A 16,599-nucleotide genomic window follows, 5' to 3' on the forward strand; every position below is an offset into this window, starting at 1 on the left:
AGTAGGGGTTTTATTTATCACTTCTGCTGCAACACAAGTTACACGGAACAGAATAACGAGAAACTGCGTTGTCACACACAGCTGTCAGTGCAGAGGTGGGGAGGCTGGCCTGACGCTCACTTATCTTATTTGCTGACTTACAATGCTCCCTGCTTCTGATTCACCGTTCCTCCACACATTATGTGCAGAGGAGAACAACAGCGCTTCGGCAGTGGCTGGCTTGAGTACTCAGAAGGCCCTACTTTAGATGTAGGTAAGACCAAGAACAGTGCTTTAAATGGGCCGGTACACACCGGTACTGAGTACCGGCACCTCCGATTTTTTTTGCCGTCAGTACCGGCACTTCTCTGTAGCCAGGGAGAGTACCTGTACCATGATCCGCACGGCAGGCGCAGATTAGGTTTCTCTTCCAGTGCAGGGCAGATGCAGCTCTGCTTCCGAGGAGCTTGTAATGAGTTAATCGGTTTTAGTGACATAAACGCATTTGTCGTGTGCTTTGATATGTGCTGCAAATGGTACAGAAGTCATTATGTATGATCATATCTTGCCCTTAGACCCGCCCCTAGCCCCGCCCAGTTGCCACAACTCTATTCTAGTGAGTACCTGCACTTATTTTTTCCCATTTAAAGCACTGACCAAGAACATGCACTTAACTCTTCAGGGATCCTTACCAGTACAAGTAAAGCAGGCCCCGTGCCAGACCCCTTGACTCGGACTCATGACTCTCTTCTACGGTAAGCACATGGAGCCTGAACCAGTAGACCGCAGTAAATCCCTGCTTTTGAACCAAGGTCCCTAGATGTTGCTGTGCATCCCTGTCCAGGACAATGATTCGTGCCTTTATGCAGTTTTCTCTGTAGATGTAGGGTAGACATAGGTGTACCCCTCCAGTGGCCTAGCAAGCCTCCGAGCTTCCAGAAGCCACAACCTTCTTTCTATTAAAAGTTGGCTGCCCGAGTGCACAGTTTTTCTTTCTGCTTTGTTAACTGTTTTCTTTCACAACCGCTAACCTTTATATCGGGTAATTTTATAAACTTTGGGCAGTGCATGTTGAATGTTTTATTTATTTTATTTTTTCGGGTACACCAGAGGCTTCATGACGAGAGGCTGCCCGAGGCAGTGTCCCATACCTCTACTATCCACCCCTCCTTAGTTCTCACTACTATAGCAAGAGTGTGCAATAACTCCTCTCTACCTAATTATCGCTCTCCTTTTCACTTATTGCACATCACACTCCTTTTTCTTTCTACATGTTTCCTTTTCCAAAACCATAACATTAAAGTTGCTAAAAGTCATACACTTTGTGAGCAACAAATATAAACTCAGCCCTTTCAAGTTTAACGCTAGTATGCTTTAACTGCCACTCATAAAACCTCAATATCAGGTAGGATATTGAGAAGAGACACAAAATGAATTCAATTCATTATGCTTTGCTACTGCCGTCATTTAGTCTGTCAGTTTTTTTGTGAAAGATAATTTAAAGCAGATTATAAATAATTCAGAATATGCTCAGTTCTTTTTACATTGTTGTTATGAGTTCCTGTGTGTAACAAACGACCAGGAACGGTAAAGAGTTATGAGGGATTTTAGTTTGCACTAGCTCTCATCCACCAGTGACCACTACCCATCAAGACAGAAGCATTCGCTTGAGAAAGCATGCTTTGGAAAAGCCAATAGGTCTCGCCTACGCCATAGAGTGTTTCTTTCCTTATGGTAACTAAGCAACAGGGACAATGAAGGGGTGGATGGGGAATAAGCAATGTGGATGGAATGGATGTGGAATAGGCAACATGGACAGGTGATGGGATGCGAATAAGGAGCACGGATGTGGGCAACCCGATGTTGAAGCAACAATGATGAGGGTGGCTGGAGAAATAGCAACATGGGTGGGAGGAGACGAAGAAACATGGACATTTGTGGGAGATGACTCGGACAGAGGTGGGAGACAAAGCAACTCGGATGGTGGTGGCAGAGGATGAAGCATCACAGTCAGGGGTTGGAGGGAACAAAGCAACACCAACAGGGTGGGAGGGATGAAGCAATGGGATGAAGACGGGAAGGGAGGGAGTGAAGCAACATGGACAGGGGTGGGCAGGACAGGAACAAAACAACTGGGAGGGGGCGGGCGGAAGAGGGACAATACAACTGGGAGGGGGCAGGCGTGATGGGGAAGAAGCAACAGGGAGGGGCGGCGGAATGGGAAAGAAGCAACAGGAATGGGGCGGGCAGGACGGCAAAAAAGCAAGAGGGAGGGGGCGGGCGGGGCGGCGAAGAATCAACAGGGAGGGGAACAGGCAGGACGGGAAAGAAGAAACATGGAGGTGGCGGGTGGGATGGGAAAGAGGCAACAGGGAGGGGGCGGGCTGGATGGGGAAGAAGCAACCCGGGAAGGGGCGGGCGGGATGGGGAAGAAGCAACCCGGGAAGAGGCGGGCGGGATGGGGAAGAAGCAACCCGGGAAGGGGCGGGCGGGATGGGGAAGAAGCAACCCGGGAAGGGGTGGGTGGAATGGGGAAGAAGCAATAGGGGGGGCAGGATGGGAAAGAAGCAACAGGGAGGGGGCGGGTGGGATTCGGAAGAAGCAACAGGAAGGGGAGGTGGGAAGGACAGGGAAGAAGTAACAGACACAGCTGGAGGGTGGATGAGAAGCGGCAACATGGACGGAGTGGGAAGGGGCGAAGCAACAGACAAGTTGGGAGGGGATGAAGCAACACAGACTTACAAAGCAACACAGAAGTATGAAGAAACATGGACAGGCATGTGAAAGGGGATGAAGCATAACAGGCAGAGGGTGGGAGGAGAAGAAGCAATATGGACAGGTGGGAGGAGAAGCAGCAACATGGACAGGGTGGGAGGAGAAGCAGCAACATGGACAGGGTGGGAGGAGAAGAAGCAACACAGACAAGGTGGGAGATGAGGACCAGGAAACAGAGAGGGTTTGGGTGGGAGAGGACTAGGCAACAGGGAGGGGTGGGTGGGAGAGGACTAGGCAACAGGGAGGGGTGGGAGAGGACTAGGCAACAGGGAGGGGTGGGTGGGAGAGGACTAGGCAACAGGGAGGGGTGGGTGGGAGGGGATTAGGCAACAGGGAGGGGTGGGTGGGAGGGGATTAGGCAACAGGGAGGGGTGGGTGGGAGGGGATTAGGCAACAGGGAGGGGTGGGTGGGAGGGGATTAGGCAACAGGGAGGGGTGGGTGGGAGGGGATTAGGCAACAGGGAGGGGTGGGTGGGAGGGGACTAGGCAACAGGGAGGGGTGGGTGGGAGGGGACTAGGCAACAGGGAGGTGTGGGTGGGAGGGGACTAGGCAACAGGGAGGGGTGGGTGGGAGGGGACTAGGCAACAGGGAGGGGTGGGTGGGAGGGGACTAGGCAACAGGGAGGGGTGGGTGGGAGGGGACTAGGCAACAGGGAGGGGTGGGTGGGAGGGGACTAGGCAACAGGGAGGGGTGGGTGGGAGGGGACTAGGCAACAGGGAGGGGTGGGTGGGAGGGGATTAGGCAACAGGGTGGGGTGGGTGGGAGGGGACTAGGCAACAGGGTGGGGTGGGTGGGAGGGGACTAGGCAACAGGGTGGGGTGGGTGGGAGGGGACTAGGCAACAGGGTGGGGTGGGTGGGAGGGGACTAGGCAACAGGGTGGGGTGGGTGGGAGGGGACTAGGCAACAGGGTGGGATGGTTGGGAGGGGACTAGGCAACAGAGTGGGATGGGTGGGAGGGGGACTAGGCAACAGAGAGGGGTGGGTGGGAGGGGGACTAGGCAACAGAGAGGGGTGGGTGGGAGGGGACTAGGCAACAGAGAGGGGTGGGTGGGAGGGGACTAGGCAACAGAGAGGGGTGGGTGGGAGGGGACTAGGCAACAGAGAGGGGTGGGTGGGAGGGGACTAGGCAACAGAGAGGGATGGGTGGGAGGGGACTAGGCAACAGAGAGAGGTGGGTGGGAGGGAACTAGGCAACAGAGAGAGGTGGGTGGGAGGGGAAGAAGCAATACAAAGGGGTGGGTGGGATTGAAAGAATAAATAGGGAGGGTGGGCGTGATGGAAAGGAGAAATAGGGCGGGTGGGTGGCTAGGTAAGAAGAAATAGGGAGGGTGGTTGGGAAGGGAAGAAGAAATAGGGAGGGTGGGCGGGAAGGGAAGAAGAAATAGGGAGGGTGGGCGGGAAGGGAAGAAGAAATAGGGAGGGTGGGCGGGAAGGGAAGAAGAAATAGGGAGGGTGGGCGGGAAGGAAAGAAGAAATAGGGAGGGTGGGCGGGAAGGAAAGAAGAAATAGGGAGGGTGGGCGGGAAGGAAAGAAGAAATAGGGAGGGTGGGCGGGAAGGAAAGAAGAAATAGGGAGGGTGGGTGGGAAGGAAAGAAGAAATAGGGAGGGTGGGTGGGAAGGGAAGAAGAAATAGGGAGGGTGGGCGGGAAGGGAAGAAGAAATATTGAAGGTGGGTGGGTAGGGAAGAAGTAACACAGACAGGGAAGGCAGGGGAAGAAGAAAGAAAAGAAGAAATTGTGCCTCAATCACAGCACCAACAGCAGAAGGACCCTAAGCCAGATGAAGCAATCAGTACTTGGTCCATGCTAAAAGCCAAAAGAATAGGAATTGAAGTCAGCTCCCAACCTGTCCAATTAAAAGGCAGCAAGGAAGCGGGACAATGAAACCCACAAATGATAAGAAGTGGGTGGGTCCAAGACCCTTGTAGAATACAATATCTTTTGCAAGTAAAAGCGCATGCGCTAGCGTATGTGTTGAAGCAGGTGAAACCTAAATAGTTCACATATGTTGAATTCATTTAGTGAAAAATTATTCAGGTTCTGACAGCTATAATCAAAAGTGAACTCTGATGTTGAGGTCAGACAGTGTCCCTTTAAATACTTCACAAACATTAGTCATACCTGGTGTCTTCAGTGGGCTTGTCCCAGACTTGTGCCTTGGTGATACCACTCCTCCCTGTGCAGTCATGCCCCTCCGCCAGGATCCGGTCTGTGAAACAGACAGAGAGGACTTCTGTGACCCCTTTTCCAAGTCTTCAGGAGGAAGGCCTTTCCACTTGCTGCTGTAGTCCGCCCCTCCATCACACTCCTCCTCTGACTTCTTCATCTCCTCCGCATTGTACCAGTTTTCAATGTCTGTCATGGAGCGCTTCTCAGAATCTGCTTTTAGCTGCAAGAAAGAGGCACAAGGCAACTTTAGCATTCTTTAGTACCTATTTAAAGGTGGTTGTAGTAGTATATGTCATCAACCACTGCTTTCTGTCTCATTACTGGCTGGTAGATCAGAGGCTTGCATCATGTTAAAGATCTCAGGCCCCTTGAGTCAGTTTTCACAGATCCAGAACACAACACCCAGCCTTTTGTGGATGATAACATTCAAGGGTGACCTCAGAGGTATGAAGCTCACTCGCTCCGGTCTTAGAGCCATTTAAATATATTAGTCCCTCTTCAAAAGCTACATATTTGTGTTAGAAATGATGGTCTCTAGTTGGCAATGGTTTGACCTTTGTCCAAGAACAGAACCTTGCTTCTAGTCAGGGTAAGGAAGTTAAGCCCTTAGACAACCCTGCTCACCCCTTGGTAGCTTGGCACGAGCAGGCAGGCTTATCTCAGAGGCTGTGTGCAAAGCATTTGTTCACACATACAGTAACACAGTGAAAACACTACAAATGGACACCACAGCAGTTTAGATAAATATGAAATCTTTATCTAAATCAAAACAAGACTAAACAACAAACATCCACCATACATATGTCAAGATATCATCACAAGTAGGTTATTCACAAAATAAGGCTTGTAGCAATAAATAGCAACACCTGGGGCTATTACAACATCCTGACAGATGAAAATTCCAAAGTGCGGCGCCTCCCGCGAGGTGCGCAGCCTCGGTCCCAGAGACACACAGGCCCCAAAGAACGGTACCTTGTCAAACGATGAAAACAAAGATGGTGCACGGCTTTGGGGGGGTGATGCTTTGTTGGGGCCGAGCAGCGTCAGTTCCTTACCACCATAGGGAAGGTGAGGCATCGGTTCTTTACTGCAATGCAGGCGATGTGAGGTGTCAGTGCCTTACTGCTGTTGGGAAGGTAACATCACGGTGGGGTCAAGGCGTTGGTGACAACGTGGGGTCGATGGATTCAGGATGTCACCCACATCAGGTATCGGCTCCGGGATGAGGAAGCACCGGCATTAGTGAGGTCAGGTTTGCGGGGCAAGTCGGGAAGGTGCATTGCGAGCATCATGCGCAGTGCCCTCGGCTCCAATACAGGCAGCGGATTTGGTGACGGCATCAGGGTCAGTACGGTGCAGCATCGACAGGCGTTGGGGCTGTGGTGCGAGTAGGGGCGGTGCATCGTGCACTTCATGAGCGGTTCCCACGGCTTCGTTGCAGGTATCGGTGTCGATCGCCGGCGTCAGTGTTGCTATTTCCCTCTGTGGCAGCTGTAACAGCAGTTCCAGGTTCATGGGGACAGAGGAAATTAAGTCTTTGTGTCCCTGAGACTACAGAACAGGAGGCAAGCTCTACACCAAACCCTTGGAGATCTTCTCCAAGCAGGATAGACAGCACTGTTTAGTCTTTGTCCTTTCCTTGCAGAAATAGCCACTGCTGGCCAACCCCACATAGCACTGGGGCAGTGCTTCTCCTTCAGTTTCCACAACTTTTGTCCTTCCTTTTAAGTCCATAAGTAATCAAAAGATCTGAGGTCTGGGCCCCCATATTTATATTGAATTTCTCTTTGTTCTCTTGTGGCAGAGGGGATCTGTGCTCAGTCAAAATCAGTTCTGTCCTCTCTGGCCCAGCTTACTGGCAGGAGGTAAAGACAGCATTGCCCAAGGCAGACCAGGCCTATTCAGGTGCAGGCAAATCTCCTCCCACTATCCTAAATGCAGCCCAGGTCTATTCAGCCCAGCCATGACTTCTCCAGGAAATGAAGGACACACCTTAACCCCTCTGGTGGCTTTCTGAAGAAAACTCACATCCCAAGCCCCTGTCACTCCAAAACCAGATGCAAAGCCATGCAGGATGGCTAAGCAAGAAAATAATCACTTACTAAAAGTGGAATTTTTAAAACACACAATATAAAAATCACCTTTTCTAAAAGATGCATTTTAATATTCTGAGTTCAGGCATACCAAACTAAATCTTTCTATCTTGTCACTTGGGAAAGTTATACTTGTAAGATGTTACAAAGTATTCTCCATTCTATCCTATGGACCTGATTGCCTTTCAATAAAAAAAAATGAAATACACTGTATTTCACTATCAGGACATGTCACAAACACCAGTACCTGTCCTACCTTTCACATACACTGCACCGTGCCAATGGGGGTAACTTGGGCCTACCTTAGGGGTGACTCACATGTAAGTAAAGGGAAGATTAGGGCCTGGCAAGTGAGTGCAGTTGCCAGGTTGACATGGCAGTAGAAACTGCATGCAGACACTACAGTGGCAGGTCTGAGACCCCTTTGAAAGACTGCTTGTGTGGGTGACACAATCAGTGCTGCAGCATTTGACTTACAGGCCCTGGGCACACGCAGTGCACTGTACTAGGGACTTAGTAGTAAGTCAAATAAGCCAATCATGGAAACACCAGTCCATAAAAACAATTCAAATAGGGAGCACTTGCACTTTGGCACTGATCAGCAGTGGCCAAGTGCCCAAAGCATCTAGACCACCAAAGACCAAATCCAGCACACAGCAAAAATACAGGAGGCAGAGGCAAAATCTTTGTAAGAGTATATTTTTAACTAAAAAATCATTGTTGATACTGACAGTACGCAGCTACTGAATTATTCTGTTATCAACTCTTAGTTCGAAGCGAAATGAGTCAAGATGAACACAAATCACTTTGGACAATTTGAGACTCTCTAAATCCGCAAATGTTTTTATGTTTCAATTTTGGCTGAAATCACTTTATATTTTTAAAAATCAAAGTGCTTAGAATAAAATTAGGTTACGTTATTTGCACTTTTAGAAAACAGGTATAGGGCTTGCATTTTAATTTCACTGATCTTTAGTCACTAAACGATTTAGGAGTATGGGAAGTAGTAATACAGAAGGGCTCTTTTATATACTTCAACGGGCCTTTGAGAATTGGCTCCAAAATCAACAAGTCCCTAATATAAAAGTGTAAAGAGAGCACAATTTGTTCCACTTGTTCTAAAAGCACATGAATATTCCTATGTTTTCCCATTGTAGTCATTTTTGGGGCCAATTCACAATGGCAAGCAAGAGTACATAAAGGAGAATTACAGGAATACTACTTTACAAAATGCATAAATCACCTTTGTAAGTCCCATAGTTCAATATAGGCTGAATGGGTCACAATACAATTTGTTAAGATCCAAGGAGATTTGAGGTGGTTTGTTTTACAGAACCCACTGGCTCATTCAGATCTTGAAATACGTTGTGGCAAGCAAGATTGATTCACTTAAGGTCCCAGACTCACACATTATTATTATGTATATTTTGTAAAGCGCATGGCTACCTAAAAGGTTTTCCAGCACTCCCAATCCAATATGGAAAAAAGGGTCTGCAAAGCACAGACTCAGAAACATAGGAACTATTCAGAAAGATCAGAGAATGAGAACAGCCATCTTTTAAACAATTTAGGAAACCTGGAAAGTGAATGGCATTGCCGCAGAATCAGAGGTAAAGCATTCCACAGTTTCGGTCCCATAAAGGAGAATGCTCTGCCTCCTTGTCCGGATTTCTTGATTTTAGGAATTGCGGCCAGACTGAGATGGCTGGAACGCAATGAGCAGCCAGGTTTGTATAAAGACACCAGAGGTCTAATCTATACGGATCCTCTATTTGCCAGGCAGTTGTGCAGATAGCACTATGCCTTAAATTGCACCCGCCGTTCATTGTGTAACCAATGTAGGTTCTTTAGCATATTGGTAGTGTGAGTAAATTTAGGAGGGTGAAGCAATATATGGCATTTTAGTGTCGCTTTTGCCACCTCCAGGTACATAAAATTCACATAGTCTAGCCTGGAGATAACCAGTGCTTGGACTATGGTCCTCTGGGAGGAAATAGGAGGCAATGAAGGACTTCACTAAGCCATTTCAGGATTACAAAACACGTAGCAGACATTTTATTAATCTGTTGGTTCATAGAAAGTTTGTCATCCAACCATACTCCTAAATTCCTTATGCCTTATGCAGGGATGGTGGGAAAAGACATAGTTTAGGGCCACATGTGGGATCCCCAAGGAGTGGGAAGGTTGCCCACCAAGATCTCCATCTTGTCTCCATTCAGTTTCAAGGAATTAGCACACATCCACAGTGAGACTTGGGAGAGACAGGCATTAAGGACCTCTCAATTCTGGTTGTCATGAGAGGGCAGAGATACCACAATTTGTATATCATATGAGAAAGGAGTAATACCACACTTTTTAACTATCTCTGCTAATAGAGGTAAGTATAAGTTGAAGAGCAGGGTACTCATGGTGGATCCCTGAGGCACGTCAGATGCTAATGTGTGGGTTTTTGACGTATGCTGACCGGTGTGCACCTGAAAGGTATAATTCTCCAAAAAGATTTTAGCCAGGGCAAGGCTGATCTTTGTTTCCCATATCCTCTAGCCCTTGAAGGAGCATGGTGTGATTTACAGTGTCAAATGCTACACTGAGGTTTAATAAAATCAGTGCAGCAGCTCCACCATTATCCAGTTAATACTTCAGGCACTCAGTAAAACTGAACAGAGCTGATTCAGGGCAATGGCCCTCTCGAAACCCAGATTGTGATGGATGAAGCAGGTCATTGAGTTCTGAGCATGCCGTGAGTTGTTGGTTGATGTGTTTCTCCAACACTTTCGCAAAAACTGGTAACAGAGATATATATCTATAATTAGACCAGATGGGCCGACCCTATAGTTTTTTTTGTTTTTTTTTTAAGCAAAGGAGGGATCAAGGCCATTTTCCATGTTTTAGTAACAATGCCATCCAACAGTGAAGAGTTTAGAAGTTGGGTCATCTGCTTCATAACAGGGTGAGAGAGCCTGCCAAGCATCTCCAGAGGACAAGTATCTAAAGGAGATCCTGATTTCATAGATACTAGAGTAACCCTAAAAACGGGCAAACCCAAGGGCTGAAACCTCTGCAGCAGGCAGGTCCTGTTAAAGGGAGTGTCACCACAGCTAGCCGAACATGCCACTGGAAAGGTAGCATGTATGTCAGCCACTTTTTTTTCCCACAAACAATTTGTCTATTTCATTGCAATGAAATTGTGATAGGGGGGTGACTGCTGCGATGCTGGAGGGGCCAGAGAAAGTTTGAACTACTTTACAAAGGGTTTTGGGGCAACTTTAGCTATTTGATAGAGTTTTAGGGTGGTTTTACATTTTCCTCTGTCCATTTCACTTGCGTCTCGCTAGCTGTTTACATTGCTTTTTTTGGCTGTACTGACTCATCGTACAAAGGAGCGGGGGAAAGCTTTCTATGATGCTTTTTGTTGAAAACAGAAATTAGACTGTGATCCGGTGAGGATCTGAGCCAAGAATCTATTATGGGAGCGTTTGCCTCTACTGAATCCCGTAATAACAGGGGATTAGCCTCTAGAATAGAATTCCACAGAGAAGCATCCAGTTTTGCCTAGCTTTTGCCTGAAGATACTAAGTGCGTCTCACAGCTCTGTAAACTGTTGGCTAACGAGAGAGAGAAGGGGGCAGCCAAATGATCAGACCATAGAATAGGTAGAGGAGGGTCTGATTGCAAATGTCTCAGGTTGGTAAAAACCAGATCTAGCATGTGTCCAACTTTATGGGTAGGGGCATTGAAGGTCAGCTGGATATCTAAGGCCTGAAGACCCTCAATCAGGGACATAGCATGAATACAGATATTCTCTTCCAGGTGGATATTAAAATCGCCCAAGATGGTAAAGTTAGCATAATTCAGCATTTAGGGGTAAAGATATTCTATAATACTGGCGCACCATCTACAAGAGGTGCCAGGTGGAGGGTAAATTAATGTGCTAGACATACTATACTTTTATGGTCCCGGGTTAGGCCCATGTAGCAAAGCTGCTCATTTCCTACGTTGTCCTCTTTTTGACAATAGCATTTCTGCTGTGAACCTTTGTACATATTTGCATATATGTTGGATTAATTTCTCTGAAACTACTTTGTTTACACATCTAGTTTCGCACAACATTATCACGATGCCTCGAACACCATGTACAAGGCCTCTTTAAGCACTATGTACAATTGTCGTTCTATCTTCATCCACGGGGCGACAGAGCGAGCTACATATGCATAATATTGCTAATCTACAACGTACATAGCAAGGCTGCTTTCTATTATAAATAATGAGCATCCTGATAGATTAGCAGGGGAGGCACTTCAGCTGACATCGAGGGTCCCTGCATGCTAAGACTTCACCATGCAGCGGACTGACATCGCTGTGAGGGGGTGTCCAGTTCATTACCAAGACAGGCTCTTACATTCTCTCCAGCCAGGTAAAGGGGTTGGATTGTCCCTTAGGGGGATTCTTGACTTCACAACTACACACAAACTCTAGGTCCACTTAGAGTAGGGTTTTGCATTTTTAGGAGTAAGTTAGATTACTGCCTTGTTTATATGCCTGCATATATACACTGTTTAAGCACCATGGTAGAGCTGTATCTACTACTTACGCTCTTGGTGCTCGTAATTTCTTTTATCTGCTTCTGTCTACTGATTATTGCAGCACATGCATTATATACAAGAATAACGTCGGTTCAATAAATATATTGAAAATATCTCATTGAGTATTCTGTATATTTCTGTGAGCACAAGTAAGCACAAGTGACTGAGTGAAAGGTTCTGATCTGTTTCCACAATCCCTGAGGGGTCTAGGTTGTCATGTTCAGTGGTTGCCAGAAACTACTCGTTCCCTGGTGAGGATAGGGAGGCTTATGGTGGCACTGTAAGCTAGCTGGTCTCTAGGCCAACATATCCTGCACGGGTGGCCGGAATCATTCTAGCCACCTCAGCCAAAGTTTATGTTGTCCAACAAACGAGCAGGTCCTACGGGTTAGTAGGATTTACACGACAATACTTCTTTGAACAATAGATAGAAAAATGCATTGGCTCACAATCTGGGCTGTATAACTTCTGAATTTTGCATCCAAGTTTATTTTTAAAGATAATGGCAATGCCACCACCCTTTCTATCTGGATGATCTATATGTATTGTCTTAGAGAATAGCTGTAAGGCACCGAGCAGTCATTAAGCCATGTTTCCATTCGGAAAATGGCGTCAAGGCTAAAATCAATTAAAAAGCCCAAAACATTTCCAAGATGTCTGACCAAAGAGCAACAGTTTAGATTAATAAAATGAAAGTGCAGGGGTTAGAATCCTTGAGAGTGCTGGTGGCTGTGTGTGTGCCTAGAAGTATCTACAGAGTACTCTGAGACCCCCTTAGCCAGGACTAATGGTTTGGGATAGGGAGCTGCTATCTGAAAGGGTCAGAGTGGGTAATTATTAACACCTAAAGCTAGATTAAGAGAGGAGCCACATGCTTCCAAAGTAGGAGAACGAAGACCATGCAGTGAGGAAGCAGAGTAATCCAATATGCCTACTGATAAAAGGGCAGCATTGTTGGCCCCTGATCCTGTTCGGACACGGACAGGTGCAGACGGACTTGCCTTAGGCATACCAATTGTACACAGCCGCGCTACATCCGCACTTAAAGAGCGGTGTGGAAGCAGGTGACCAGTAAAGTGTAACCACAAAAGTGCTAATCGCGCCCACCAGAAAGCACAATCAACAACAGAACAAAAGGCGCATAGTTTTCCAATCATGCAGGTATAACAAATTAGCATTCTAGAATCCATCATAAAAAATTGATAAAACACAGTGAAATAAAAAAAATACGTCTCATGGAGGCCCAATTTACCGTGCTCAGCTCTGTTCTGCTGCGCCATGTTAATGCTTAAAAAGTAGAGCGGAAGCAGGTGACTGGTAAAGCATAAACATTAGTGAACTAATCGCTCTCTGCAAATGGCGAGTCAAAAACGCCAGCCGAAGTATGTTCCCAGTTAAAAACCACCAAAAAGCACAATCAACATTCCAATACTTTGGAAATTACAATACTTTGTTTTCGGTACATGTTTCATGTGCAATCTGCCAAAGAGTGCATCTATTGTAACTATGCCAAGTAACGTGAAAGTAAAAATATCACTGGCATACTGCAGCACCATACTCTTCGGAATTGAAAGAATGCCTTCTCTTCAGCTAAAGTCTCATTACAACACTAAAAGTGAATGTGGGTGGCAGCTGCCTTTTCAGGTTTTTGAAGACCTAATGTGACCACCACAGTACAGACAGCAACCTTTTGGACAGTCCTATGGACAATTGGATGAAGACTAGACGGTCTCACTCACCTCTCTGCCCCGGATTCAATGGATTACCTTCTGATTCTTGTGTTTGTCACACTCAGGATCATTTAAGTCTCACAGTGTTCTGATGATTGGCATTAACACTCGAAGTAAAGGGGCCAGTAGCCATGGGAGGGTACAAATGACGACATGGCCATAATAAGGAGGGACTAACAAGGCTCATAATTAATCAGATGGCAGCATTTATGAAATACAATGACACGAGCCAATTAAAACCATGGGCGGAGAGTGTGCGGAGCTTCCACGGAGCTTCCACTCCATACTCCATTACTGCATGCCTCGCAAAGCGAGCAGCGCATGCGCGCTGCCACTATAGGCTTGACATAAAAACTACCTGGGCGCGACAGTTTGGTTCTGCCAAAGCATGTTAAAAGAGGAGTCTTTAAGCAGTCTGTTCTAGCTTTGGTCATCTGAAATACTGACTTATGTGCCCATCCTAATAGGCAGCAAGTCCTCGTTGGCCCTAGGAGACAGACTGTCCTCCTCTTTGGTGACGGACTGAATCCACTAACATTGTAGCTTCAATCGCTGCCCAGGCTAAGAATAACAACCAGTGATATAGGAAAGCATCGGACATAGATATGTCCTGCATATCATTCAGCAGAGCCGACAATATCATACTTCTTTCCCATATTAAAGCTGGTACCAGTAACAACAGGGGAGTAAAAGTCACCTGGCTGGTACAAGTGCATACCAACACTCGAGAAGCGGTCCCTACACAATGAAGTATGAACAGGGAGGAAACCGAGACAGGAGGGGAAACAGGCAACGTGGATTGCACAATGTTTTTTGAGGCAATGATAAGCCAGCAACCTCTGTGAATGCCCAAACAATGCATAATGAACTACTGGGGGCAGTTAGGAGCAGTTCGAAAATCAACAAATACCTCAAACGCCAATAGAAATTCGCAAGTATATTATGTCTCTGTTCCTGGAGCCGAAAATAAATCTCTGATGTGTTAGAGTAGCTGCACCGATATTCGTTTCCAATGCATGATAGGCTGGAAGTTATTCATGCAGCTAAAGCAATAGAAAAGACGCCTCCTATGGAGTGATGTTCAGGAACGGGCAGAGGAAGCCTGCAGCTTTGAGAACTCCGAGAACGGATGCTGACCCTACAGCACAGCTTCACAAAAAGGGAACTACTACAAGATGCGTGTACGGATTCAAGCAGCCTCCCAGGAGGAGTCTTGTTTACTGAGTATACAATTTATCATTACCCACACCCGGCTCTAGACCAGGCACTAAATGTGAAATGTTTTTCTGCCGCCCTGTGATGTACAGGTTCCTTCCCCAAGCACAGATATGAAGGATGCTGTGGACATGGATTTTTGTTAAAGTGACACATACAACTAACAGTTCTTGCAGCACAAACCATCATTACAAGCATCTCTGTAACTCCACCCTGACGCTCTAACAACATTTCCCTCCAAGATGGAAAGCCCCAACACGCCCGGGCCACATTTATTGCTTGAAAATAACAGCAGCTTCGGATGCTTGGAAGGAGTGATATTTTCAACCATTTCATGGGTGTAGAAAAATCACTTAGATTCATTTATGAGAGTCGTTAAACTCATAAGTGCCAACAAATTAGTGTATTTACTGTTCATTTATGAGACAAAGACTACAGTGAAGTGTATTATGCAATGTCTTGGGTACAAGATGTAACATGCATTCCTGCAATAAGTGTAGTATTTGTGTGGTACTTCAGAAAAGCAGCGATGGGTCTGTAGAGATGAGGTGGTCTAGTAGCTGGTGTGGGCGGAGCAGAGTGGGTGGAGGAAGGAAGGTATGGCCTGGGACAGGAAGGGGCGGAGAAAGGGATAGCCAGTCAGTCGAGTGTAGGGCTATGCTGGTGTAAGGACTTGAGAATAAAGTGTCCTGAATAGAACCCTTCGTGTCTGTCCTTATTGATGCCCTTAGGACATGACAGCTGGCGACGAGGGTGGGATCGAGCTAGCTGCTCTCCCTGGAACATCAGCACACTAGCGAGTCCGGTGAAGGGCTGGTCAAGAAAACCAGCGGAAGCGCCGCCACTCGCGACACACCCGAAGCGTGTGAAAGCCCCGCAACAGAAAAGAACAGGATCGCGAGGCGCGCCCTGCCTGAGGAGAAGCCGGCACCAGGAACGGCAGGAAGGGAAGCGACGACGCTGACGCGCGCGTCCCCCGAGGCAGATTGGAGCAGTGAGCGCGAAGAGAGACCCCGCCCGCCTACCTGCTGCCGAACAGTGAGTGAAGCGGATGATGAGAGGGGCCGCCTGAGCAGCGCGCAGTCCTGAAATGAATGGAGTGAGAGCCCGGCACCACGTGTGGTATCTACGCGCGTTATTCAGCCGGCGGCCATCTTGAAGTCAGGCGGATTTCCAGACGCCCCATACAAGTAGACCCGGGCGGCCATTTTGAAGTCAGGCAAAGCTGAAATTTAAACAAGCACAGGCTAATACAAAAAAAAAAAAAAAGAAACGAGGAACATACCTGAATATAGCTTGCAAGATTCCACGTAGGATTCCCTGGGCCTGCATTGCGCCCACGCTGCGCACATCGCACGTGCACCACGATGTCGAACCACGGATCCCCTGCTCATTCTCCAGCGCGCCAGGATGCGAAGCCGATCATCATGGGGCTGTCGCACCTGCGCCCCCCAGAACCCTTAGCGCTCGTGGTTGGGAGCAGCATGGGCCCTCGCTGGGAAGAGTGGATTGAGGACTTTGAGGACTACATCAAGGGCTCGAAGGTGATAGGGGATGAAGATCAAATGATCGCACTTCGGAACCTCGTGGGCAAGGACATCAGCAAGATGATAAAGGAACTTCCTGCCGCAGACGCGGGAACGTATGCAAGCGTGCGTGCAGCACTGGATCGGAAGTTTGTGCACAAGAAGAACGTAGATTACGAACGTTACGTGTTCCAAAGAGCGCGACAAGAAAAGGATGAGGTCATGGGCTCATACATCACAAGGCTGCGGCGACTGGCGCGTCACTGTGAATTCGACAAGTTCTCGACGGACGACGCCATACGCCTGCGGGTGATCGACGGTTGCCAGTCAGAGACGCTACGCAGGAAGCTACTAAAAAAGAGCCACACATTGGATGAAATAGAAGAGATCACAAGGCTCCATGATCAGACGGAAGAACAAGCCAAGACCATGGAGGCAGGACGCGTGGATCGCAAGGAGGTAGTGTGTCAAGTGCGCACCGACCGCCCTCGCCGGGGGTCGAAAGAACGGGAACGACAAGCACGGCCG

At 47.7% G+C, this 16,599-nt stretch overlaps 1 protein-coding gene across 3 annotated transcripts in view; it reads right to left on the minus strand.

Annotated features, from left to right (window-relative positions):
• Positions 1-16,599, minus strand: part of NAV3 (neuron navigator 3) — a 1,112,283-nt gene that overhangs the window by 302,467 nt on the left and 793,217 nt on the right. For all 3 annotated transcript variants that reach the window (XM_085653004.1, XM_085653005.1, XM_085653006.1), the window contains exon 14: positions 4,877-5,144. In XM_085653004.1, coding sequence (XP_085509130.1) covers positions 4,877-5,144 — 268 coding nt within the window. The remainder of the gene's footprint in view (positions 1-4,876; positions 5,145-16,599) is intronic.

This window comes from Triturus cristatus, chromosome 4_1 (assembly GCF_964204655.1).
Source record: "Triturus cristatus chromosome 4_1, aTriCri1.1, whole genome shotgun sequence".
In the NCBI taxonomy this organism is placed as follows: domain Eukaryota; kingdom Metazoa; phylum Chordata; class Amphibia; order Caudata; family Salamandridae; genus Triturus; species Triturus cristatus.